The sequence below is a fragment of the Manis javanica genome, chromosome 2 (assembly GCF_040802235.1).
Source record: "Manis javanica isolate MJ-LG chromosome 2, MJ_LKY, whole genome shotgun sequence".
In the NCBI taxonomy this organism is placed as follows: domain Eukaryota; kingdom Metazoa; phylum Chordata; class Mammalia; order Pholidota; family Manidae; genus Manis; species Manis javanica.
The window spans coordinates 4,784,200-4,807,713 of NC_133157.1; the positions used below are offsets into that span (position 1 = coordinate 4,784,200).

The window sequence follows — 23,514 nt, forward strand, 5'->3', positions numbered from 1 at the left end:
CCGTCCGGGCACAGGGCTCAGGAGGCCCCGATCCCCTTCAGCATAAGCTGAGATGGGTTCATACCTCTGCAGTTACTTGAACAGTGACTTTGCCTGGTGTCTGATGTCCCTCCCGACTCTCCTGCATCGTATTTCAGCATCATCAAATATTCACGGGGCACTCACAATGCACAATGCACTAGGGGCTGTCTCCACAGTCTTGATGCTTTGGGGAGTGGTCAGTATTCACCTTCTCTGTACCAGGCACGGGGTATTGTGGAAGCCGACAGACCCAGTCCCCACCTTCTAGGCTCACAACCTGGCTGGTGCAGGAGTCCGAAGCAGTGATGTCTGCCCACTGCGCGCAGGGGTAGTTAAGGGGGCCGGGCACTGGCTGCAGGAGGTGTGGTATATGCAACGCGATCGGGGCACTTCAGATAACTCGGGTGGCCAATATGAAGGACACGCTGGCAAGGCGAGGCAGGGCTAAGCTTGTGCCCTGGAGAGAAGGGTCAGGCTGCGTGGTGGCAGAGGGCGTGGTGCGCACAGGCGGCCAGTGTTTTCGGGGTGACCGCACACGAGGCGGCAAAGCGGGCTCCAGTTTCCGACCAGGGCCACAGGGCTCAGGAGTTTGGTTTGTCGGCCCTGGCGCTGACCTTTGCCACACCCCGGCCGTGCAAGCCCGGGACCATTCCCGATGCCCCAGGCACTGGAGATGCGGATGCAGAGAATCTTCCTGGTCACAAATCTCTGCTGGGGAGGCCGCCCGGGGTCCGGAAACTCGTGCAGCCGCATGCGAAGCTGCGTGGCTTTGTCCTCTGCAGCAACACAAGACTCGCAGGACCGAGGGGCAGGTGGCCTTCGTATCCCCGGGGAGCCCGGCCCACGCATGCGCGGCGCCCTGCCACCTCGGACTACAACTCCCGCGGTTCCCCACTCGCGGCCCCGCCCCCGCCGCCCGGAAGTGGAGCTCCGTGGCGTGTCAGCCACCTCTGCGCGGGGGCGGACAGGCTGCTGGCTTAGGGAGGCGGCGGGAGCTAGGAGCCCGATGCCGGCGAACGGAGCCGGAGATGGCTTCGGCGGGAGGCGGCGACTGCGAGGGCGAGGGCGCCGCGCCGGAGGCGGACCGTCCTCACCAGCGGCCCTTCCTCATCGGGGTGAGCGGCGGCACCGCAAGCGGGAAGGTAAGGGGCTGGGCGGCCCGGAGGGGCCTGCCGCGGCAGCTCGACCCGTTCCCCGGCACTCCGGGCGGCCCGGCCCGGCCCCCGTCCAGAGAGGAGACCCCAGCTCCTGGCCGCGGAGGGGCGGGGCGCCCCCCACCCTACCCGCTGGCCAGGGCCCTCGTTGTCCCCATGTCCGTGCCGCCCCTGCCGGTGCCCCGCAGCCCTCCCGTCAAGTCCATCTCCACCTGTCGCTGGCCTGCGGGGCAGCCCCTCGGGGGCTGGTGAGTCAAGTGGCTCCAGGAGCCAGATCCGCGCAGAAACGCCCAGGAGAGGCGCCGCGCCCGTGGCGGGATGAGCGGCCCCAGGCGGGGCATCGTATTTCTGTATTCCCAGTCAACTGTGTGTGAGAAGATCATGGAGCTGCTGGGACAGAACGAAGTAGACCACCGCCAGCGGAAGCTGGTCATCCTGAGCCAAGACAGCTTCTATAAGGTCCTGACCGCAGAACAGAAGGCCAAGGCCTTGAAGGGACAGTACAATTTCGACCACCCAGGTAGATATAGAGACCCTGAGGATAGGGTAGGGGGTCCAGGGTTGGACAGCGATGGAGATGACTTGAATGGTCCCACGAACTGTCCCAGAGAGCTGGTGGCGGAGCAAGCTGTGTGGCCAAGTCAGAAGGGCTTTCTTTGCCAGCTCCCTGGACCCTTGGCACAAGGGGCCTTTAGGACCACTGCTGTCACCACAACTATGGTCATGGAGAAATCCACTCCTTTTCTAGCTGTTCAGGACCGTTTGCACACCACTGTTTGCTGTGGCCTTTCATTCTCCCCTGTCCTAGGTCGGAGTCCCAGCAGTGGGTAAATGAGAGGCCCTGAAGCTCCACTGCCTGGTCTGGCCATGCCAGGGCTCGGTGGAGGTGGGGTGGGGGAGGGGAAGAGCCAGCCTGCCCTTGCCGTGAAGAGGCATCCACTCCATGGCTGGCTGCCACCCTCCTTCCTTCCCTGGGGACACAGGGGAAGAGGGCCCAAGAAGTGTCCGACTGTGGTTATTCCCCAGAAATAGAAACAGATGTCTAACCCACCTACCTTCCAGCACAGATGGATCGGGAAGTTCCTGTGTTTAAACTTCTGGGTGGGACAACAGCCTGGGCAGTGGGCACTCCCCAGGGGCAGCAAGAACATGTGTGTCCTGTGGTTTGCAGACAGCAGAGGGCCCTGCAAATGGAAACCAAAGGGGCAGCTCCCAGTCCAAATGTTCCTTAGGGTTGTTGGAACCACACGCACCCAGGAAGTGTCCTCCTTTCCCCAGCACAGGAATGCCTGCTCTGTCTTGCCTTGTTCCATTCCTGCAGATGCTTTTGATAACGATCTGATGCACAGGACTCTGCAAAACATTGTGGATGGCAAAACTGTCGAGGTCCCAACTTACGATTTTGTGACCCACTCAAGGTGAGTGGTGGCTCCCAGGAGAGGGGCTGTGCACTGGGAGCTCCCACAGACTGGCCCACAGCTGGCCCTGCCCTCTGGCTTCTGCCGACAATCCTCTTCCCAACATGGTCTGTCCCCGCCACAGAGTCAGTGCTTAAGGACTGGAGCTGGCTGTGTGGCCCTGGGAGGGGGGCCCATGTATCCAGCACTGCACGTTTCCTGGCCTCGCCTCCAGGTTACCAGAGACCACGGTGGTCTACCCTGCAGACGTGGTCCTGTTTGAGGGCATCTTGGTATTCTACAGCCAGGAGGTCCGGGACATGTTCCACCTGCGCCTCTTTGTGGACACCGACTCTGACGTCAGGCTGTCGAGAAGAGGTGAGGTGGACGCGGGCCTCTCTGCCCCAGGCTGGGGCTGTTGGAGCCCCAAGGCCTGAAGGTCACCGCCTTGCCCCCGTTGCTGCAGTTCTCCGGGACGTGCACCGCGGGCGGGACCTGGAGCAGATTCTCACGCAGTACACCACCTTCGTGAAGCCAGCCTTCGAGGAGTTCTGCCTGCCGGTAGCGCCTTTCACTGACTCAGGAGCCTCCTTCTTTTTCTCCCTTTTCAAGAGGTTGCACGGTGCACAGTTCTAAGAGCTGAGTCGTGGATGACACGGTCTGATTTATAAATGAGGAATTTAGCTCGTACCCCAGTACCCAGGGAATAGTTCTCAGCTCCACAGGTGCCCTCTGGGCGAGCCCCGTCCCCCACAGCCCCACAGCCCACGCCGTCTGCACCGGCCTGGCTCCCGGCCTGCCGTTTCTCTAGGGTGCCTCCCGCTGCCTGAGGTGCGCTGCCCACCTTGCTTACCCCTCCCCCCGACCTGAGAACGGTGAACTCCACAAGGACAGACACTTTCTTTGTTCACTGCCAGAAATGGCGTCTGGCATGTTACAGGCACTTAAAAGTTCATCCACGCCATGTGCCTCTCCAGGCTGCCTTGGCTGGTGCATGAGGGTCTAGCTAGCTTGCAGAGCGAAGGAATTCACTGTTGTGCAGCCATCCATCATTTCTCCATCTTACATTTCTAACCAGATAGGACTTAATGGTTTTAAAGGATTTAACAATATCCATAGAGGTAAAAAGTACAGCACAAAGAACCGAGAAACAGGATCCCTGCTTTAGGTAAGTAGGACAAGTGAGTTCTGCTATTTAACATTTTTAATTTTATATCCACTACATCTGACCAGGAGACCCTATGTGGAAGGCAGTACCATCCTTGGACCGAGCCCTGAGAACTGACCTGGAGTTACCCCTCCCACTCCCACAGTTAAGGCCTTCCTCTACTCTGCCGTTTCTCCTGTCCCCCTTGGCCTGCCTACTGCTCCCCACCAGATCCAGCAGCCCTGTGGCAGCCAGCCTGGCCTTCCTATGTTCACATGTGGGTGTCCACTGCCTGTGGACATAGCTGTCCCTGGCTCAGTCCCACCCATCTATGTGACTCATCTCTTACGACATGCGTCCTTGGCCCAAATCCACAGTGACAACACTAAATGGTTCCCAGGTCTGTCCCTTAGCCCTCATCCAGCAGAGCACGTGTTACCAGGCAAGGGTGGGGGTGAATGGCAGCAGTGAGGTGGGCAGCTCTGCTGTCACGGGATTACACGTGCCGCACCCCACCCCTTCTCTGGGGTTCTTGCACAAATGCTCCTAAGTCCAGAGGAGGAACAGCTGTGCTGTGGAAGGGCGCCACCCTCAGCTCAGTGAACTGAGTGGCCGGCGCAGAGAACTGCACTTACAGCGGTGTGCAAGGAAAGACCGAGGACAATGAGTATTTCAGGAGAGAAATGTCATTTCTTCTCTCTGCAACTTCGCTTTGTGCCTCCCTTCTTGAATTACTGTCTCACACCTGGTTCTTAACCCCTCCAAATCCCTGTCCCATCTGTTGTGACACAGGCACCTAGGCACCCAGGGCTTACCTTCCTCCTGACACTGAGCAACCTGAAGTCACCTCGGGGGGCCAGTCCTTATGAGACTCCTTTTTGCCTTGCAGACAAAGAAGTATGCTGATGTGATAATCCCTCGAGGGGTTGACAACATGGGTAAGAACCAGGCCTGACAGCTGCCCTGGCTCCTCTGTGTGCCTCAAGCCACAGAGCGGCCACTGCCCCTCCCACCATGGTTACCATGAGCCACCCTTGCAGGAGGCCTGTCCCGTGTCCATTCGTGGCATTTAACAGGTGGTATACCTTAAACTGATGTCCTATGTCAGAGCTCAGGGAAGTTGGGAAATGATCTAGATGTTGAAACTGCCTGACGGGGCATCACGTGTTAGCAGAAAATACTGTGACTGGCTCCTCGTTACAGGCTGGCCAGTCCTGTGCTCGTGCCCTAATGTGGGTGTTCTGTCTGCTAAGATTCCATACCGACAGGCGCCTGGGTGGGAAGACTAACCTCGGGGGCCAGTAGGTCGCCGCCACCCCAGCTGGGGGCCGCCTTGGGGAGGGGGGGCAGCCCCTGTGCTGGCTCCCGGTCCAACGGGAGTGGCTGTGGTCACCCCCCTCTTGTCTCTGCTGCAGTTGCTATCAACCTGATCGTGCAGCACATCCAGGACATTCTGAACGGTGACATCTGCAAATGGCACCGAGGGGGGTCCGACGGGCGCAGCTCCAAGAGGACATTTCCAGAGCCGGGAGACCATCCTGGAGCGCTGGCCCCAGGCAAACGGTCACACTTGGAGTCCAGCAGCAGGCCCCACTGATAAGCAGGTGCTCAGCTTTCTGGGCAGGTCCCCCAAACCTACGTTCAGGGTCTGGGCCCAGAGATGCCCGCCTGCCTCTAAAAATGTAGCCACTGCTTCCTGCCTGCACCCATACAGTTGGCGGGGTCAAGGCGCCTAATGTGGGGACACCCAACTCCACTCGACAGGCACTCCTTCCTCATGTGAAGGGTGTTTTAAGTCTCTAGGTTACTGAGAAATGTCACAGAATATCTCAGAAGCAAGTCACGTATCTTGGGGAACACTGAGGAAACAGCCTGGACGGGTGGCTGTTCCAGTGTCTGACAGTGAACGCACAGTGAGAGGCACTTCTAGAGTGACCTGGGTTCATAGACGTGACATAGACTTGAAACAAAAGTCCGGGGAGAGAACGCTTTCCCCTTTTCATGTGTTACATGTCCAAGTGCTTTGTGTTTCTGTCTGTTACTGTACCCTGCTCGTAACCTGTTGTTCCAGTTTTGGGGCCCACTAACATGTCTAATCTGGTGGGTGCGCAGTGATGAGGGGGCCGTACACATGCCTCTTCCCCACTGGCACAGGCAACACGGGCAGCATCCAGGAAGGAATCCTGGAGAACAAGCCATTTTTTTAACCATCAAATGAATATTCGGCCTCCTGCTCCCACCAGCCTGCCCGGGCCGTGCAGGTGGGGCAGAAGGCCGGCTGGCCCATAGTGACCAGGTGCAGTCCCGCATGGAGCCAGGCCTCCCTCCCTAGTTGAGCCCAGGGTGCCTTCTGGACAGGCCTTGCCTGCTAATCCTGGGGCTGAGTCCAGGGCACACTGTCTCAGGGCAGGGCTTGCTTTGGCCCGGAGAGGTGGGAGCAGAGCCAGCCTCCCTGTGCTCACCTGCCGTCCGTGGCCTCGCAAGTGGTCCCTGTGGTCTGTCTTCTGGTTTGTCTTTCCTCCCATGTGGCAGCTGCTTCTGTAAACGTGACCCTGGCCTGTCGCCACCAGCTAACTACGTCGGCACTTCTGGCTTCTACTGAGTAGCAACTGCAGTTACATGAGATGTGGCATCAGCTGAGCCTGGCTGAGCTCCGTGGCTGGTTTCTGATGACTGAGTTTTGTCAAGCTTATTGTGCCCTTTTGGAGAGAGAATCAATAAATAACACCAAATACAAAGCCAATTTGTCCCTTTTTTAATTACATAAAATAAGGCAAATTTAGGACAAGGAATGTATGGATGACACAAAGCTTGACTGAAGATGCTCACTGCACATATTTAGCAAAATCTCGGGACAGAGGTCTTAGGGGTCAGCAACAGCGAGGAGTGACAACTACAGTGGCCACAGACTGCTACATCTGCCTCATCAAAGGCTTGCCGTCCCAGCAGCTTACCTGACACTGGGCTGTTCTAGGCGATTCCTCAAGGCCTCACTTGGGACAAGGGCTGTGATGTTTCTAGCTCAGTGGGTGCTGGGAGGCAGGACCAAACCACCACGCACATCTGTCAGCAAGACGGGCCTTGTCTGCCGTGACCCTCTCCCCATCGCTGCCATTCCCTGCCTGTTCTCCATCTAAGTCCTACACTAGCCACTCAACAGTCCAGGGGGCTCAGGAATCAGAGGGCATGTTCTTTACTGCCTCAAAAAAATGAACTGCCCATCAAAGGACTTAACAAGAATGAAAACATTAGGATCCTTGCTGAGCCTGCCGGTCTAGCACGCTGAGAGCCACTCTGACTCTGCTCGCAAAACGTATTTATCAGAGACAGGCTACCTCACCCTGACCCTGGCCCCAGACGTGTTCCACCATGTCCACGTCCTGCTAGTGTTTTCGGATCAAGATGTCCCAGCTATCTTTCCAGCGAAGGGCCCTGAGTGCGCTGGGTGAGAGCGCTGTGTCCCCATAGGTTAGCGGGCGCAGCATGATGAACACGTGACAGGCACAGGCGAACCACGCCACCACCAGGGCGCTGAAGAGGCTCCTCTGCAGCCGCGACCTGGGCACCGGAGTGGAGCACAGCCTGAGGGCGGCGGTCCTTCCACCCGTGTCCTCTCAGCAGCTGTCACCCACGCGGCCACCTGCTCCCCGCCCACCTTAGAGGCCAGCCCTTCCCAACGCAGCAGGAGCCCTAGGCAGGACCCTCCTCTGCCATCTGCATCCTGAATCTCCACAGCTTCTCATCCAGACACAACCCTGTCCCCACACCCAGCATCACCATATCCCAGCCCTGCTGACAGTCTGACATCCCCACCTGCTGCTCTGGCCTCTGGCCTTTGTTCCCGTTCACAAAGTTTCTGGTTTACTCTACATACACGGTGCAATGTGGCCAATAGCCACAGGCTGCCCCGGGGCACACCCCACGTGCCCTGTTTGTGGCCTTTGCTCCTGCTGTTCCAGCCATCCGTGTCCTTCCCATTTCCCATCTACACCAGCCTGTTCCTCTCCCAGCCAGTCACAGCTCCGTCCCGAGCCCCGGTGGTGCCTTATCTGCACCTCCTCTACGACCTTGGCCTGTTCCCTAGCTCACTGACATCCTTATTTCATGACCCCAGGTGACGTGCCACGGAGGCCCTGTGCCTGCATACCTGCACAGGTGGTCACTGATGTGCTGCAAGACCACAGGCAGCAGGAGGATTTGGAAGGTGAGTGCGGGCAGGTAGTGGTAGAGAAAGAGTGTCTTCTCCATCATGAAGAAGGGGAGGTAGTTCACTGCCCAGCCCCCGGCACACAGGACTCCCGCCAGCACCCAGCGCAGCCAGCAATCTGTGGGGAAAGGTCATCTCCAGCCATCTCCATCTTTAACTGGGGCAGGTCCGTAAGGTTGCTCTGCCCGTCCGAAGCACTGGATTACCTGTCTCTATGTGACAGGTGAACTCAGTTCTGTTTCTCTCCCTCCCCGTCCTAACCCTTCCCAAGATCTCAGGAGGAAGGACAGAGTCTAAGACCCTCCCACAGCTTCCTGCTGGGCACCCGCCCTCCCTGTCCTCTGAACAGCACCGGCCCCCCCACCCAGGCCCAGCCTCTGCGTGCTCATCTCTGGATTCCCCATGGGCTCGGCTCATCCGGGGTTCCGAGCTGGGTCTGACCTCTCCAGCAGCTGTGAAGGGGCTGTATTTGTGCACCCGCCCAGCGGAGCAGGGTGGCAGTGGGAGGAAGGCCAGCTTGCGGAGATGAGTGGAGTAAGGGGGCCACGCCTGGCGGCCCCTGGGCCAGCCCTGCCCTGCCCTGTGTGATGCCTTTTCTGTTTCAGGGTGGTTTGAAGTGGGTTTCTGTTACTCGCAAAGACTACATCCCGGCAGGCTGCTCTGCTCTCTCTGCCATGTCCAGGGTGCACAGGAAACCCAGAACCAAGGCTCTGCCCCTGTCCTGGGGTCGGGGGCAATTCCTGCCTGTTCCCTGCGTTTCTCTGGAGAGGCCTCTAATGCAATGTGGACACTTAAGGGCAGTATTTTGTCTCTGGGGAGACAAAAACACATTTAAGATGCCCCAGTGCAGGAAGCACAGAGGTTGCCTTAAAGTGCAGATTCCTGCTCCTGAAGCACAGTGAACTCTCGTCAGAACCAGAGGCCTGAGAACGAGCTGGGAGGCTGCACGAACCCTCAGGGAGGCCGCAGGCGCTCCGACGACGTCTGAGCAGGTACCAGGAGAACAGAAGGAGGTACGCCACTGTGGCGAGGCCGGCCGAGGCCCAGATCACGATGTTCCCGAGCAGGTGGATCTGAGCCTGAGGGTCACAGGGACACTGTCAGCCGCTGGCCCAGTGAGGATGCTTGCGTGCCTGCCAGGCACACCCTAGGATCCCCCAGCCTTTATTACTAACGCGACGTGCCTGCTCCCCAAGAGACCTTTTCTAGAAAAGTGTCAGATTCCCAATTGTCTAAGTTGAAACACAAAACCGGCTATAGATGGGACTCCTTTCTACCAGAGGTGTTCACAGAGGAGCCAGGCAGAGCCGAGGATGAAGACCGGGGTCTGCCCCCCACCCCTTCGCTTCAGCCCCTGCTGCATGGGTGACCCCATGTCTACACCTGTGGGCGGGAAGGGGCGAGGGGAGCAGTTTCAGCATGCGTGCTCGTGACCGTCTGCTGAGTGTGGACTGCATGGCGGTGCTGTGGAGGTGCTACTGGGAAGCAGAGCTGGCAATGAATGGAAACAAAGCTCTGATGGGCTCAGACAACAGCCGCTGCACAGGACATAAAGCGGGAATATTTTTAGAACCACTTTTGCCAGAAAAGGGGAACAAAGGGCTCCCATAAAAGCAGTACAGCCTGGTTTCCTTTGATGGCAGACATGCTAGGACCTTAGTGCCTGGCATCTGATGGAGTACTGGCTCATGCCGCCAAACTACTTAGAGAAAAGTAAGTCATAGGCTTTTGTTAGAAAAGGCTATGGAGAAGGCTAGGACCACGTAGACGCAGTGGCTGCTCCTAATGCCAGAGGTGTCGGCACACCACAGCTCTCTGACCGCACCTGGCCCACGCCCTGCACTCACACTGGTCTTGGGGTGCAGCCAGTAAGCGATGTTGGTGTCCAGGGTGACCCAGTCCAGCGGCGTGGAGCTGTACTTGTGCTCTGACTCATCACTTCTCAATGATAGCACCCTCCACTGCAAAAAGCCACAAGACTCAGAGTCAAAGGGACAAACAGACACCTTCATGCTCGGGGGCATGCCAGGCTCCAGGTGGGGGTTCAGGCTCATCTGGAGTGTACAACAGCGGCAGTGTGACTGACAGCACTCTTGTCAGGAGACCCAGGGCTCCAGTCACCCTGCCTGTGGGTTAAGTCGTTGGACTTGGGGCTCAGGGCACTTTTAAATTCGGGACCCCCAGTCTCTGGACCTGAGTTCTCTAGGGCTCCATCTGTTGACACTGGGCCATTTTGAACCGGCCTGGGAGGGGGCCTTAAAACACACCGTGGTGATGGCAAAGCTAAGCCTGCAAAGCCATGAGCGCAAGACCGACAGTGCCACGTGTCGCTCACGGCACAGAGGAAACACCCCTCTACTGACCGTCAGGTTCCAGTCTAAAGACTGGCATTGGGAAGGTCAGAGCTGTACAGACCACGGCTCTCCTCGGCAAGGAGCCAGCTCCCAATGGGCAAAGCCATGCTTCCCTGGGCCCGTGCGTCACCTGCAGCTCCCAGAATCTGGCCATGAAGCTCAGGTTTCTGCTGATGTCGATCTGAGTGGGTGAGTGCAGCTCCAGCTCCCTCTCCTTCTGTTCTTGGCCTGACAGAACAGATCACAACCCAAAGACGTGAGTAGAATAAGGTCGGGGAGCCCACGAGAGAGGCTGTCAGCTTGGCAGAAAGCTGACTTCCCTGCTTTTCGAACGACCTACAGTGACTGTCAAACCGCAACCTTCCATTTAGTTTTCCCACGACAGGCAGTGCCACCCCACCAGATTTGGACCTTTCAACTTAGAAAGCCCAGCTTGCTGCCTTCCACCCACGCCCGGGAGTAGTATCTTTAGTTGTTTATGGCTTCAGCTGCACAGGGAGGGACAGTGGACACTGGCTAGCTCCCCTGGACGAAAGCTCGTGCGAGAGCACCGCGCGCCAGTGAGTGTGCCCAGGCACTCACTTCTTCCATAGCGGTGCTCCTCCACGTTCCACGCCATGCTCTCGTGGGAGCCCCGGGACGGCTTCTCGCCAACGACCTCCAGCTGCCGGAACCCCCAGTCGGGGAGGTGTGACCCGCTCACCTAGCAAAATCAAGAAAGGCAGAGGGTATGACGGGAGGCCCAAGGCTCTGGCTCACCCACCACCAGGTCAGGCAACCTGTGATTCACTGATGATTCAGTGGCCACAAGGGCATAGATTCTCCTCTGTGGGGTCTGCATGACAGGACTCAGTTCTGAGAAGTTGTAAAGACCCACCTCTGTCAGTGTAAACACGGCCATGAATGACCAACCGTCCAGCCTAGGAGCCTGTTGGGCCTGCAGAGGTCAGGAAGGGGATCCAGACCGCTGCTCCCTTACCTTGAGGATGGCAGAGGTGTTCACGTGCACGAAGCGGACCTCCGACAAGATGGTCTTCCAGACCTCCGTGTCTGACTCTCTGTTTACAATGTCCTGTAAAAGCGGACCCTGCCCATTACTTCAGTCTTTTTTAAATTTCCTTCAAAGCGAAATGGAGACCAGTTACCAAACAAATGAATGGATGTGGCCTGACGTAAGGGGACAAGCCCGCGAGAGCGGGCAGGCTGGGGCTGGCTCTCGGCTCGGGAGGCGCGCCCTCTCCTTCGCTCAGTGAGGCTTGATGGCTGGGACTTCGAAGTCTGACACTCCCTCTGTTTGCTCAGGAGACACAGAGCTCAGGCCCCAAACTGAACGAGTCCGGTCCTTATATGGTGAATACAAAGAGGGCCGCAAGGCTGGAGACTGCCCTGTGAGATGTCCCGAGGGGGATTCCTTATATCAGGAGTACCAGCAAAACACGAACATCCACAGCACACCTGGAATCATCGTATCTTAACTTGCAGGAACCTCCTGACAACCCTATGAGCTCACGCAGCTGTAGACAAAAACCAGGGGCCACATGGGACTGAGGGGAAGGACGCCTGGCCAAGGGGCAGGCTCTGTGGGCGGCCATCCTTCCTTCTTGTTCTGTGAGCTTCAGTTCCTGGAGGCGTGGGCGTGGGGGGCTGCAGGTGCCAGCAGGCACCGAGGAGGCAGCGGCAGGGGAAAGGGGGGAAAGGGGAAATGAGCCATCAGCAGCAAGACGGCAGAAGGGAGAGGGCGGGACCTTCAGCAGAAATTGCACTGGGATTTGAGCAGGAGGCGACCAGGGCAGGCGGGGACAGCTCGCATCAAGGCGGGACATCAGAGGGGGTGTGGCAGCAGAATGCGCACCAGTGTCTAGCACAGAGAAGGCAGGAGGGGCAGAGGCGCCCACTGCTGTGCTCACAGGCGTGGCTGGCCTCTGCAGGCCTCCCGGCGCCACACCAAGTGGTTGTCACTCACACTATTCAGTCACTCACGAGAATCGAAATGGAGGGCTGCAGTTAAACAGCCAGCTGGAGACCAGAAGGGGAGGCTGACTGTACGGAGCTGGCCCCGTGCAGCTACTGGAATCGCCTGACTGCCACCCTACACTGGGCTCATGTCCCTGAGTTCACAGATGGCGCAATGGCCCAGTACACGGCTCTCCTGCCACCTTTCCCAGGATGCAGCATGCAGCCCTGAAGGCTGATTTTGAGGATTCTCCCCCACTGGAGGGTCAGGCCTTCCCAGAACATTCACAAGGAGGGCACCTGGTTGACAGGAGAGGTCCCACGGGTTGAGAAGGATGGCCAGAGCCCCAAACCCTGTGTCTTCAGTGACCTGATCTTGAGGCCCAACAAGCAACCAAGTTGGAGGAAATCATTGCCTAGCAGAGCCATGTGAGTCAGCACCAAATGCCGATCGACTGTTTCATGAACCTCTGACACAGAAGCCATGCAGATTCCCACGTCCTGTGTTGGAGGTCGGCTCTGTTCCCAATGAAAACATCTGACTGACGGCCATGAGTCACTTACCTCGTCTTACACCTCAACCAGAATTAGTCTAATGGTTTTAAACGTTCTGTGTTAGAAAGCACGTGTTGCTGAAGGACAGCGCAAGCCGTTTCCAGCACGGACTCACCAGTCTCCAGAGGTTCTGGGAGGGCATGGAGATGTTGTAGTCAATGTAGCAGGAAACCTCCTGCGAGTGGGGGCTCAGGGGGGCTGCAACGTCATGCCTGGAAAACCAAATAATCTCACAGAGCGAATTCCTCAAACTCCTTTGAAATGCAATCATTGTTTTTTTCAGGAGAAAAAGCCATTTTTCAGAAACAAAGCCAGCTTAGCCTGAAAAGACAGCCCAGACCAGCAGTTGCCCTGTCCAAGGATGGAGCACCTGAGGGCCTGGTGATAGCAAAGCCCCAAAAAGGCACAGACTCCCCAATAATCCCATTTCTAAGGGGGAAATGTACACGCAATGGGGAATCTGACAGACATGTCTATACAACCCAGGTCTCGCTATTCCACTTTCAGGTGACAAACCAGGTCTCAGAGTCAGGGGCCTGCTGTCCCAGGAGCACGGCCACACATGGGCTGTCGGCTCCCTAGCAGCCAGAACCCGGGAATGGCTAGGCCGCCAGGAGCATGGTTGGAAGACTAGGTGCCCTCTGTGACGCTGACCTCAAATGTCCAGAAATCTCGCATCCCCTGCTCACCCCTCATCATGCCTCACCATGCTGCACGCCAGGCTCTGCAGAGGGGCAGCAAGAGTCCTCCCACCCCAGGAGAAACAGACCAAGGTGCTGGTGGGCACGAGAGTCAGGCTGTGAGTGCTGCCGATAAAACTGAACGGGCGGCAGGGTGGGGACAGCACCTGGAAATGCTTTTTGAGGTGGTATTTCAGCTGACACCTGAATATGGTGAGTGGGCCGTGGGGACGTGAATTGGTGGCCATGCCAGGAAGATAGAGCAGCAAAGGCCCAGGGGAACAGCACTGGGTCCTTTTGAAGACAGTGGGAGGCCAGGGTGACTGAAATGAAGTTCACGGGTCACACTGAGGCCAGCTCCTAAAGGGCTGCAGCCATGGCAAAGTGGGTAAGTGTGACTGTCACACTGTGGAGGTCACAGGAGGGCTCTCAGCAGGGACACGATGCAGTGGAGCTCATGTTTCTTGAAGGGTGCTGCTGCATGCAGGGACACAGACAGGAGGCCGGGCACCGGTTCCAGCAGCACAGGCAACAGGGCCTCGACTGGGGCGGTGGGCGGGAAGGGAAGCAAGAACTGAGGTTGACAGCTCCTTCCAGGGAGCAGCAGGCCAGAGGCAGGAACCTGCTGGCACCCCAGGGAACCTTGATGGGCACCATGGCATCGGGGAAGCTGGGACTTGAGGAACGACACTGCGGGACACTGAGCCCCCCCGAGATGGCCCGAGAAGCCGGGTGGGGGCAGGAGAGGCAGCAGCTGCGCGTCAGTGTGTGAAGGCGGCTGGAGGTCAGCCAGCTGAGGCTGAGAAGCCCTGGGCGTCGGGGGAGACCCCTCCACTGCGCTCCACCTGACACCGGCGCTGGGCACCGCGTACCGCAGCCCCTTCTTGGTGTGGGAAGCAGAGGACTCTCCAGTCATCAGCCGCATCCCTCCAAGCTCACTGTGGGACGCGCTGGACGCCACCATGCCTACCGAGGCCCTACTGCCCCACCCCTCCCCTCTATGCCATCACCAGGGCCCCCATCCAATACCGAGCACAGACTGAAGTGCTTCTCCGCCCCTGAGGTTGGGAGAGGCCTGTCGTGCCTGCTGTGAGCCAAGAGAACCCGGCAGGAGGGCCTACGGAGAGCCGCGGGGATGGGACACTCACGTGTTAAGGAAGCGGGTAGTCATGCCATGCACCAGCTGCACCATGTCTCCGTGTCGCACAGGCCTTGGGGGGCTGCTCACCACCAGCTGGTGCCTGGGGGACAAGCACAGCCATACAGGTGAGCGTGGGGCCTCAGAATAACGTGCTCTCCAGAGGTACGAGGCCGTCAGCTCCTCACGCCAGGGCGATTTGAAGGTGCAGCTGCCCAATCTGCCTGTATCTCACATGATGTGAACTTGTGTGGAAACAAATCATGTATGATTATTTAGCTCTTTTCTGGACCCAAAGATCACTGTGCAGCTTCCCCACGTTGTCCCGTTTACAAGTCACATTTTGGCTGTTCTGTGACTGTCCCAGTGATAAACACCCATGCGCGCCCGGGAGTCCTCCCTGACAGATGCTCTTGTTCAGGAATCATGCCATGGAAGCGTACTAAAGGCTCTCAGGTCGGCACTGGGTGGGGCGCTGAGCACACGGTTGACAGCCAGACATGGGTGCTGCACCCAAATGACTGCATCGAGTGGAAGAAATAACAAACTGAGCGAACAGCTCAACAGCTGGCAGCTGACAACAAGGATGCAGGGAAGCCAACAGGACGGTGACAGGGCATGGAGCCTCGGGTGGTGGTCAGGGCAGCCTCAGAAGAGCTGACCTTCAGGTTCTGAGTGAGGAGCCAGCTGGGCGGGACAGCTCCAGGCTGTGGGAACAGCATGTGCAAAGTCCAGGAGCCTGCCTTGCTCTAGAGGTGCTGTGAGCAGGGGCAGGGCGGGACAGAGGCTGGAGCCAGACTCTGTAGGCCCTGCGCCCGACGCGTCTGGATTTCATTCTAAGGGCAGTGGAAGCAGAAGCACAAGGGGTTTGAGCAGGAGAGTGACCTGATATGCTTTACTTCTTAAAAGGTGAGTGGGTCGGGGTGGGACTGACGCTGGAATGCGGGGAGTAGTCGGGCCAGGAAGGAGTGGAAGCAGACCCTTTGGTGGGAGGCAGCAGACAGCAGGGACAGAGACCCCAGTGGTCCAGCAACTCAGGATCTTGTCTGGAGGCAGAATAGAGAGGACCACAGAGCAGGGGGAACCCTCCAGCCATGAAGCCTAACAGCGAGGGGGCTGTTCTTGTTTTTGCATGGAGGGGAGGGAGCAGTGTTTGAGGGCCCAGGTGGAGGTGAGCGTGGGACACAGTGTACAACCCCCAGGAGACACTGAGCAGGCGGCTTGCTTGGCTTGTGGAGGAAAGAGCAGACCGAGCACAGAGCTGGTGTCAAAGCTTCGAGGGAGGAACTGCAGACACAGAGCAGAACTGAGCCCGAGGGCCTCGTCCAGCCAGGCAGAGGCAAGCTCTGCCCTGGCATCCGGGGACCTCTACGTACCTCCCAGGATCCTTTATGATCCACCAGTTGTTGACATCTTTGAAGGGGTAACAGGTCACCTGCTGCTGGTGGGAGCTGCCTCGGCCACTCTCGTATCTGTGGGAAGTCACCAAGAAAGAAATGCGTCTGTGTGTGGATTGGCCAAGGGGCTTGGCAGCCCCTCTCTCGAGGCTCCTGCAAATACTCCCTCAGGGGGCGTTCAGGGCAAATAAGGATGAAACAGGTGAACCTTTACATCTAGGAGGGGCTACAAGATGGGAACCTAAGCAGCAGGAGGTCCAGCAGAAAGCTCCGGCGTGGGCACCGCGTGGCTGCCGCACGAGCGCCCCAGGCCCCTCTGCTCCCCAAGTCCCTGTGACTGCCAGCACAGAAATGACAAGATTCATGGGTATCAAGACATAGAGCTCGAGTCCTTTGTGCCTCATACACTTCTTCATTTACAGTGAGAGCTGATAACAGCAAAGGCATGTAAAAAGAAAAACATTTTATAATCTTCGAATTAAAATGGTTGCTCTCCTTACATCACAGGGTAGGTGCTCTGATGGGAGTGAAGCCAGCAGGGCATGGGTTTGCCAAAGACGCTCTTCAGAGTGACCTGGGAACCGAAGGCCACCTCCAGGGGCTGGCCTTGCGTGATCCGAGCGAGCCCTCCCTAGGACAAAAGCGGAAGGTGGCGAGGGAGAGACGGAGCGAGGGACAAATCTATGCCAGCCTCTCTGACAGACACTCCTCCCTCGGGGGGGCATATTCGGGGTGGCGGCGATGGCCAGCTATGATTGTGGGTGGTGCAGTCCTGGCACACTGCATCACACAATTGCAACTGCAGCTACTGCCAAACTGGCTGCACCCCAGATGCTGGGCATGGCCTTGTCCTTCCGCACAGGCCCTCAGTAAGGCCGTAAGGGCAGCCTCCAATAGGGAGAGCAATTATGTCTGTTTAAAAGATGAGACTTGGTTAAGAAACTAGCCCAAACACATGGAACACGCTACTGACGGAGCCTGCATTTAAGAGCAGGTCCGTGTGACTTCGGAGTCTGCATTCCTACCTCAACTGGTACATTTTACTATTTTTGCGAAGTTAATAGGAATAAACACCAGAGTTCACTGTCCTATGAAGCATTTGCAACTGCCCAGAGTTTACAGGACCCTACAGTGTCCTCAAGGAGGTCACAATGAAGAGCTAACCCCTTTGTGTATTTCCAGACCATCAGTACACTCAGAATTAATTTAGAATTACTGAAACGGATTCCTCACTTTTTTTCCCCCCTCCCTGTTTCCCTGGAGTTTTTACTTCTTGATTTGGTTTCTCCTCCAATGTTCACTTGCTGACGTTTACATAAGGAAACTGTGAGTCTATTGTCCTCTTTCAAAGGTGGCCGTGGCACCCGTCTTACCTCTAAGCTGGCTTGGAAAGCACTGGACATGATCTGGTCATGGGGCCCAGAGCGGTGGAGCAGAATCAAGTGGACATAGAAGAACAGCAAGTACATGACGACCGGGACAACCAACAGAGCCACTGCTCGGGCGAGCAGATGGCAGAGCACACGGACCTGCCGGAAGGCGGGGCAGGGTCACTTCCTGAGGCCCGAGGGTGCCTGGCTCGCGTGTTGCCGGCTCTGGGAAAGTCCGCGGCAGACACTCAGAGCTGGCGTGCAGGTGCCGCAGGGAGGCGTGCCAGCCTGAATTCCTCTGAAGCCTCTTCACCCATCTCTCCCTCTGCGCCCCAACTCGGCCCAGCCCCCTGACGCTTTTGACATCAGCGCCTACATTTGACAAAGTCTGGTCTCCGATCAGGTGCCAGGCGTGGACAACGGCGACCGCAAGCACAAGCAAGTATGTGAAAATGCCCGTGTATCTGGTGCTGAAAAGACACAACAGGGAGAAAGCTAAAACGAGACCCAGCACAAGGACGTGGACGCCACCTTAGACCCGCGGGCCAGACTCACCCCACCGCACAGGAACAGGCCGCTCCCGTCAGTGTCAGCCAGAACCACCAGCTCGGGGAGAAGGGCCTGCAGGCAAAGCAGAAAAGCGAGGCTGGGACCAGCTCCCGAAATAGCTCCTGATGGCCAGAGAAGCCACATTTCTCAGGTCTCTCAGGGTCGGCTGGCTGCACCACGGCACAAGAAAAACGAATCCTCATCTCCCCAAAATACCCACCCCAGAATTTTTCTTAACATTTGTCCAATGAGTTTAAGTTACAGCAAAATGAGGACTTTTCCGGAACAGAAAGGTGTCGGGCCTTCTCAGGCTGCCACACCACCGCCCCTTCCTCACTGACCAGGAAGGACATGTCCCATCCCTCATACCTGTCCTGGGAGTTGAGGAACTTCAGGTAGGACAGCACGGCCAGGAGATTAAAGAATATGAGCACCGACTCCAAAAGCATCAGCCTTGACTGGGTGAGCAGAGCGTTCTCTGTCAGAGGACAGCGCGCCTGTCAGTGGTAAGGCAGGGGGAACCAAGGCGGGAAGGCGAACACATCCACAGGAGAGGCACGTTCCAAACAGCACAGGGCGTGAGGGCGGCCCGTTCAGGACCGGGACGGCTGGGGGGGCAACACGCTCCAGAATCACCAAGGCCAGTTCTCAGGAGTGAATCGCACCTACCGAGACCTGTGTGACCCTGGGCAGGACTCTGAGCCTTTCTGAGTCCTTATTTTTCTCACTTGCAGAAGTAATACCAATTTGTAGGGCAGCCCTGAATGTTAAAACATTACGTCAGCTCAGGGTCTCAATTGGAGTCATCACTCAATAAACACTGGACCTTTTTATTCTAGTCTAACTTTTCATCTGAGTTAGTTTCGTGTGTTCACAAACCCGGGCTGCAGGTGAGATTCTTCCTAAGGAGGACCCCCTAGCTCCTGAGCCTGTCTCGGCTGCCTGAGGCCTGGGAGGGGGCGGGATGAAGGCAGCTACCACTTCGTGACAGACTTGGCTGGAGGTGGAGGCACTGGGGTGTACCTGGGAACCTGTCTGAGGGCCGTGATGTACACACTGCACCCCTGTAACGTTAAAGCCTGACCATACAGCTCCGCGTTCCCACCGCCTGGAAGCGGGCTGGCTCCCAGTCAACTATGAAAAAAACTGGACAGGCTTCCTCCCATCCCTGTTGGGGGGGATGCTGCAGGGGCACATTTAAACCCACAGGCTCTCCTGAGCTGCACACCGAAGTTGGTAAAGGCCAGCGCTCAGCTCTTCCCCACGGGACACTGAGGCAGGCCGAGGCCCAGGTCTCACCAATGAGCAGCAGCAGAGCAGCTCCCGTGGCGGCACAGTGGGGAAAGTGGAGCTCCAACAGGACCTGGTAGGCCATGGGCACCGATAGGGCCCCTGCGAGGGCGGGCAGCAGGCGCAAGGACCACACGGGCACGTTGCTGCTGTATTCTAGGGGAGCAACCATGGTGGAGCTGGGTGCGCTGTGCACACACCAGCCTCATACACCACACGTGTGTTTTCAGACAGAGAAATATATTCACAGGCTCTAAAGCACAAGGTCACAAGACGGGGACCACCTCAGGAACGGGGTGCACAAGCTATGGGTAAAGCCTTTAAATTAGCTTTATATAGTGAAGGACCAATGCTAGCTAAGCAGAGGAATGATGACTCAGGATCCTGGAATTAGTTAATGCTTTACTTATTTATAAATGTACCCCACTTATTTCCAAAAACATTGTGGGAACACACAAAACTCATTATGTACAAAAGACAATTACAATCAGATGCCATGTAGTAAAGAGTGTGCCATGTGTACCAAAGCCAGGGATAAAACAATGACAGAAACCAAGCACTAAGACATTCACCAGGCTTTGCCAAAGCGTTTCACTTGTACTCAACTCATCACACCCTGGACTCAGGTTAATAAACTGTAGTTGTTATGCCTATGAACACTACCAACTCTCCATTCTGATATATGCAAATTAATAAGGGAAACAAAAATGATCTCTTACCTGCCCCAATTCTGTTCCACAAAAAGTTACCATCAAATCCTCCCAAATAACCTAAAATAGAAGATTAATCAGTAACTATCCCATTTAGCAAGTATTTCCAGAGGCAAAACTGTGCCAGGCAATAGAGAATGATTAATAAGACATGGTTTCTACCCTCAGGAATTTTCACTTACAAGTTTTAAAGGGCTACTTTTCTTACTAATGAATCCTACCTCCGAAGGCCAGCAGCATGTGGCCAAATGGTGGTCCACTGCCATCCAAAAAGAAGATTCGCTTCATGTAAAAAGAGATGTACTGCCCATAATACACTTCATCAAAACTGAAAAGAAAACCCACATTATATTCAACCAGAACTCTTAACTGTGAACAAAAGGCGCAAGGATAAATGTATCCCTGTGTTTCCAAATGATTCTAGGGAGTGCTCAGCAAAGCTCGGAGCTTTTGCCCCAACCACATCATGTCCCCAGTGTTAAGACACATACAGCATCATCCTTCCACAAGGACAGCAGGGAAAACTCAACAGGAAGAGTCGGGCACTCTGGGGCTCGCCCAACACAGCTTCTATTTACCCCCTAGTTTCTAACTTGGGGTATATTCGCCAGCTTACTGAACAGCCTCACAGACACGGAACTAAGCCCCTGGTCCACCAGCCCCTCTGTGGCCAAGAGTCAGAATCAAACTCGGCAGCCCAATGAAACAGGTGCAGGTATAAATGGGAGATACTTAGGAACCAACTGCAACAAACACTTATCAGACAATCAGAGACATTCAACGATACCAAGAAATTGCTGTTATGCCAAAATGATGTGAGAATGCTCATGTGGTTTTTGCTTTTAAGAACCCCAATCATTTAGACATATACAGTCAACCCTTGAACAACATGGGGGTTAGAGGAGCTGGCCGCACTGTCAAAAATCTAATATATTTATTGAAAATAATCCATGTATAAGTAGACCTGAGCAGTTTGAACCTGTGTTGTCCAAGGGTCAAGTGTATACTAAATTACTTACGAATGAAATATAATGTCTATGCTTCAAAACAATCCGCTGCAGGGAAGGGGCAACTACTGAAGGTGGGTAATGAATACATTCGTGGGGGGTCATTAGACTGTTTCTCCCTGTTTTTGCATATGCTTGATGTTTCCATGATAAAAAGTTAAACTAAAGAGAACACACATAGTAATCAAATAATAACCTGCCCTTAATAACAGTAGTCATCTCCCATTATGACAAAGTACACAGCTTCCAAATACATCAGTCCTCTGCCCTCCACTCTCTAGATTTTAAATGTTTACCTAAGGCTACTGCACCTGTTTCACGGGCCAAGTTTGATCTGCTACAGACCTATGGGGCAAGACCCAAACAGGTGGGCTGAGCAGGGGTTATCCTGGGGACAACCTAGTCTCTCCTCTAACTGCCCAACTCACCCATCACCAAGAAGCCCAGAATTTCACTCCCATTTCTGCTGTTCACTTCCTGTCACCAGCACAGTGAACAAATGACAATTCTTTCCTGTTTCACCCCAACTGGAGTTGTCTGGCTTACACGACAGCCCTGGGATAGGTGAGTCGCCACAGGCGGCTCAGTAACCCGACCGCAGTCAGAGCCACGACATTCAAGTTGATATCAGCTGTCACCACCACAGGGCGCTTCAAAAATTCCAGCATTCTTGTAGAAAACGAGGCTGGAGTGGATGCCCTGGAAAAGGGAAGAGTTGACCGTGAATGAATGGGCGGCAAACCCGAAGGCTCACGAGAAGCCCCGAAAAGGATCCCCACCGCCCTGGCTCTCAGATGCACGGGATGACGCGCGCGGCGGGGCAGACCCTTGAGAAGGGCAGGAGAAGAGCAGCGAGCCCAGGTGGGAGTTCGGGAACTCAGAGCTGAATATCCACTCATTCAACAAGTCACTCCACAAACGCGAGCTGCGCGCTTCCCGGGAGGGGGGCTGCTTACAGCTGGTGGCCTCCACCTGCTGAGCCCGAGCCTCACCCGCCCCGGGCCTCCTCCCCTCTCGGGGGCAGCACAGAGCCCTTTCTCACCCTGAGAGTGCAAGTGCACGCGGGCGCCCCCGCTTCCTGCCCGAGGCGTCATGTTCCCGTGAACTCCACTCCTCTCAAGGATGCACCAGCCCTGGGCGCCCCCGTCCCACACGCAGGCCGCAGCGGCCTCGGCCGGGGCACTTCTCTCCGCAGACCCTCTGCCCCCGTTGCGTCTGCCCCGCCATAGCTCTCCCGAAGGTCTGCGCTCCCCAGGAGCCCCTACTTTCCCCGAGGCTGCGCCTGCTGGGCGATCCCCCGTCCCCCAGGCAACCTCTCCAGGGCGCACCTGCCCTCGGCCCCGCAGTACCCCGGACGCCCCAGGTTCAGCCCGTCCGCAGGCCGCGCGTGCACGGCCCGCACCGACAGAGCGCTCGTCCCCGGCGCCCCCGGGATACCTACGTTTTCGCGGATCTGCCGGCCCCCGGGGCCGACGGTTGGGACGGCGCGCAGGAGCGAGACCGCTCGGCGCTCGACTCCGCACGCCTTCGGGGCTTGCGCGTGCGCACGGGGGCCGCCGGGCAGCAAGGCGTCCGAGGCTGGGCGGAGACCCGCCGGGCCAGGGAGGCTCCGGGGTCCCTGCGCACGCCGTGCTCTCAACTCGGAGCCCTCCAGCGGGAGCGCGCCCGGCGGAGCGACCCGGGGCTGTGGGAGGGAGGCGTGCCCACCCCGGCCCGCGTCTCCGCGTGTGATCCTCCCGGGCGGAAGCGGGGTCCTTACCGTCCGCGCGGATGCTCGTCACGGCCGGTGGCGTCGCACAGACACGGCCTAGAAGGGCGGCGCGGGGCGCCGACACCGCGCTCGCTCCCTCCTGCAGGCGGCGCCCGGGACGCGCGGGGCCGGGCTGTCGGCCTCCGGTTTTTCACACCCGCAGGGGCCGTCCTCAGGGCTCGGAGCCGCCGTCCCGGCTCCGCGCGGGGTTGTGTGGCCCGCCCGTCCCTCGGGGCAGTGCGTCCAAGGGACCGGCGTGGCCGTTCGGGCAGAGACGCCCACGCGTGGGCCAAGAGGCTCTGCAGGGAACTACGGGTAGGGGTCTCCTCCTGTACTTGGGGATAGTTTATAAATTCACTACATTCTTACCTCGTGCTAGGCACTAGGCCTCTGAATCCACACTACCCCACGAGGTAGGGGCTAATATAGTCTGTTTTATAGTTTACTGTTAAGTGAACTGACTTTCCCAAGGTCACCCTAGGAGATGGCGGAACCAAGAATCACTGCCTGAACTCACGCCCAGGTTCTCCAGCCCTCACTACCCCAGACCCGGCTTGCTCCTCTTTCCTACCCCAAATCACAGCATAATCCTCCCCTACTTCCGAAAGCAAAAAAAAAAAAAAAAAAAAAAAAAAAAAGGGACACTAGCAGTGGCAACACATAAACCAAACGCGGAGCTCGTCTGACCACCCCCTCCCTCCTCATGGGAGTGGGGGGAGCAGGGGGCAGGCAGCTGCCACCCCCCACCACCACCCCCAGGAGCGAGGCTGTTCACGCCGACCCCTCACCCCTCTCCCGTAGCTTTCAAGCCCTTCTCTCTCCTGTCAATGCATCT

The 23,514-nt window shown here is 57.0% G+C and overlaps 2 protein-coding genes across 8 annotated transcripts; one reads left to right on the forward strand and one right to left on the reverse strand.

Moving 5' to 3' along the window:
• Positions 1-275: 275 nt before the first annotated feature.
• On the forward strand, positions 276-6,457 carry UCK1 (uridine-cytidine kinase 1). Of its 4 annotated transcripts, none has more exons than XR_012125495.1 (8): positions 276-1,163; positions 1,536-1,695; positions 2,497-2,593; positions 2,808-2,950; positions 3,039-3,133; positions 3,806-3,884; positions 4,609-4,657; positions 5,135-5,277. XR_012125495.1 is itself a non-coding variant. In XM_017641129.3 (7 exons), the coding sequence occupies exons 1-7, from the start codon at positions 435-437 to the stop codon at positions 5,314-5,316; spliced, it is 1,455 nt and encodes a 484-aa protein (XP_017496618.3). In that variant the 5' UTR covers positions 276-434; the 3' UTR covers positions 5,317-6,457. The 4 variants fall into 4 exon arrangements, 2 of the variants coding, with proteins under 2 accessions (XP_017496618.3, XP_017496621.3); XR_012125496.1 differs by having other exon boundaries at positions 3,806-3,882; positions 4,606-4,657; positions 5,135-5,221; XM_017641129.3 differs by lacking the exon at positions 3,806-3,884 and having other exon boundaries at positions 5,135-6,457.
• POMT1 (protein O-mannosyltransferase 1) lies at positions 6,454-23,474 on the reverse strand. Of its 4 annotated transcripts, none has more exons than XM_037007885.2 (20): positions 22,689-23,474; positions 21,476-21,628; positions 20,144-20,250; positions 19,932-19,982; positions 19,222-19,368; positions 18,292-18,400; positions 17,929-17,994; positions 17,750-17,843; positions 17,377-17,532; positions 16,504-16,634; positions 15,983-16,078; positions 14,617-14,709; positions 12,904-13,000; positions 11,260-11,352; positions 10,863-10,983; positions 10,411-10,508; positions 9,774-9,887; positions 8,879-9,005; positions 7,867-8,044; positions 6,454-7,277 (listed from the first exon to the last, which is right to left on the reverse strand). In XM_037007885.2, exons 2-20 carry the CDS (start codon positions 21,595-21,597, stop codon positions 7,103-7,105), a joined length of 2,175 nt encoding a protein of 724 aa, XP_036863780.2. In that variant the 5' UTR covers positions 21,598-21,628; positions 22,689-23,474; the 3' UTR covers positions 6,454-7,102. The 4 variants fall into 4 exon arrangements, with proteins under 4 accessions (XP_036863780.2, XP_017496616.3, XP_017496617.3 ...); XM_017641127.3 differs by lacking the exon at positions 22,689-23,474 and adding an exon at positions 22,371-22,671; XM_017641128.3 differs by lacking the exon at positions 22,689-23,474 and having other exon boundaries at positions 21,358-21,529.
• Positions 23,475-23,514: the final 40 nt, after the last annotated feature.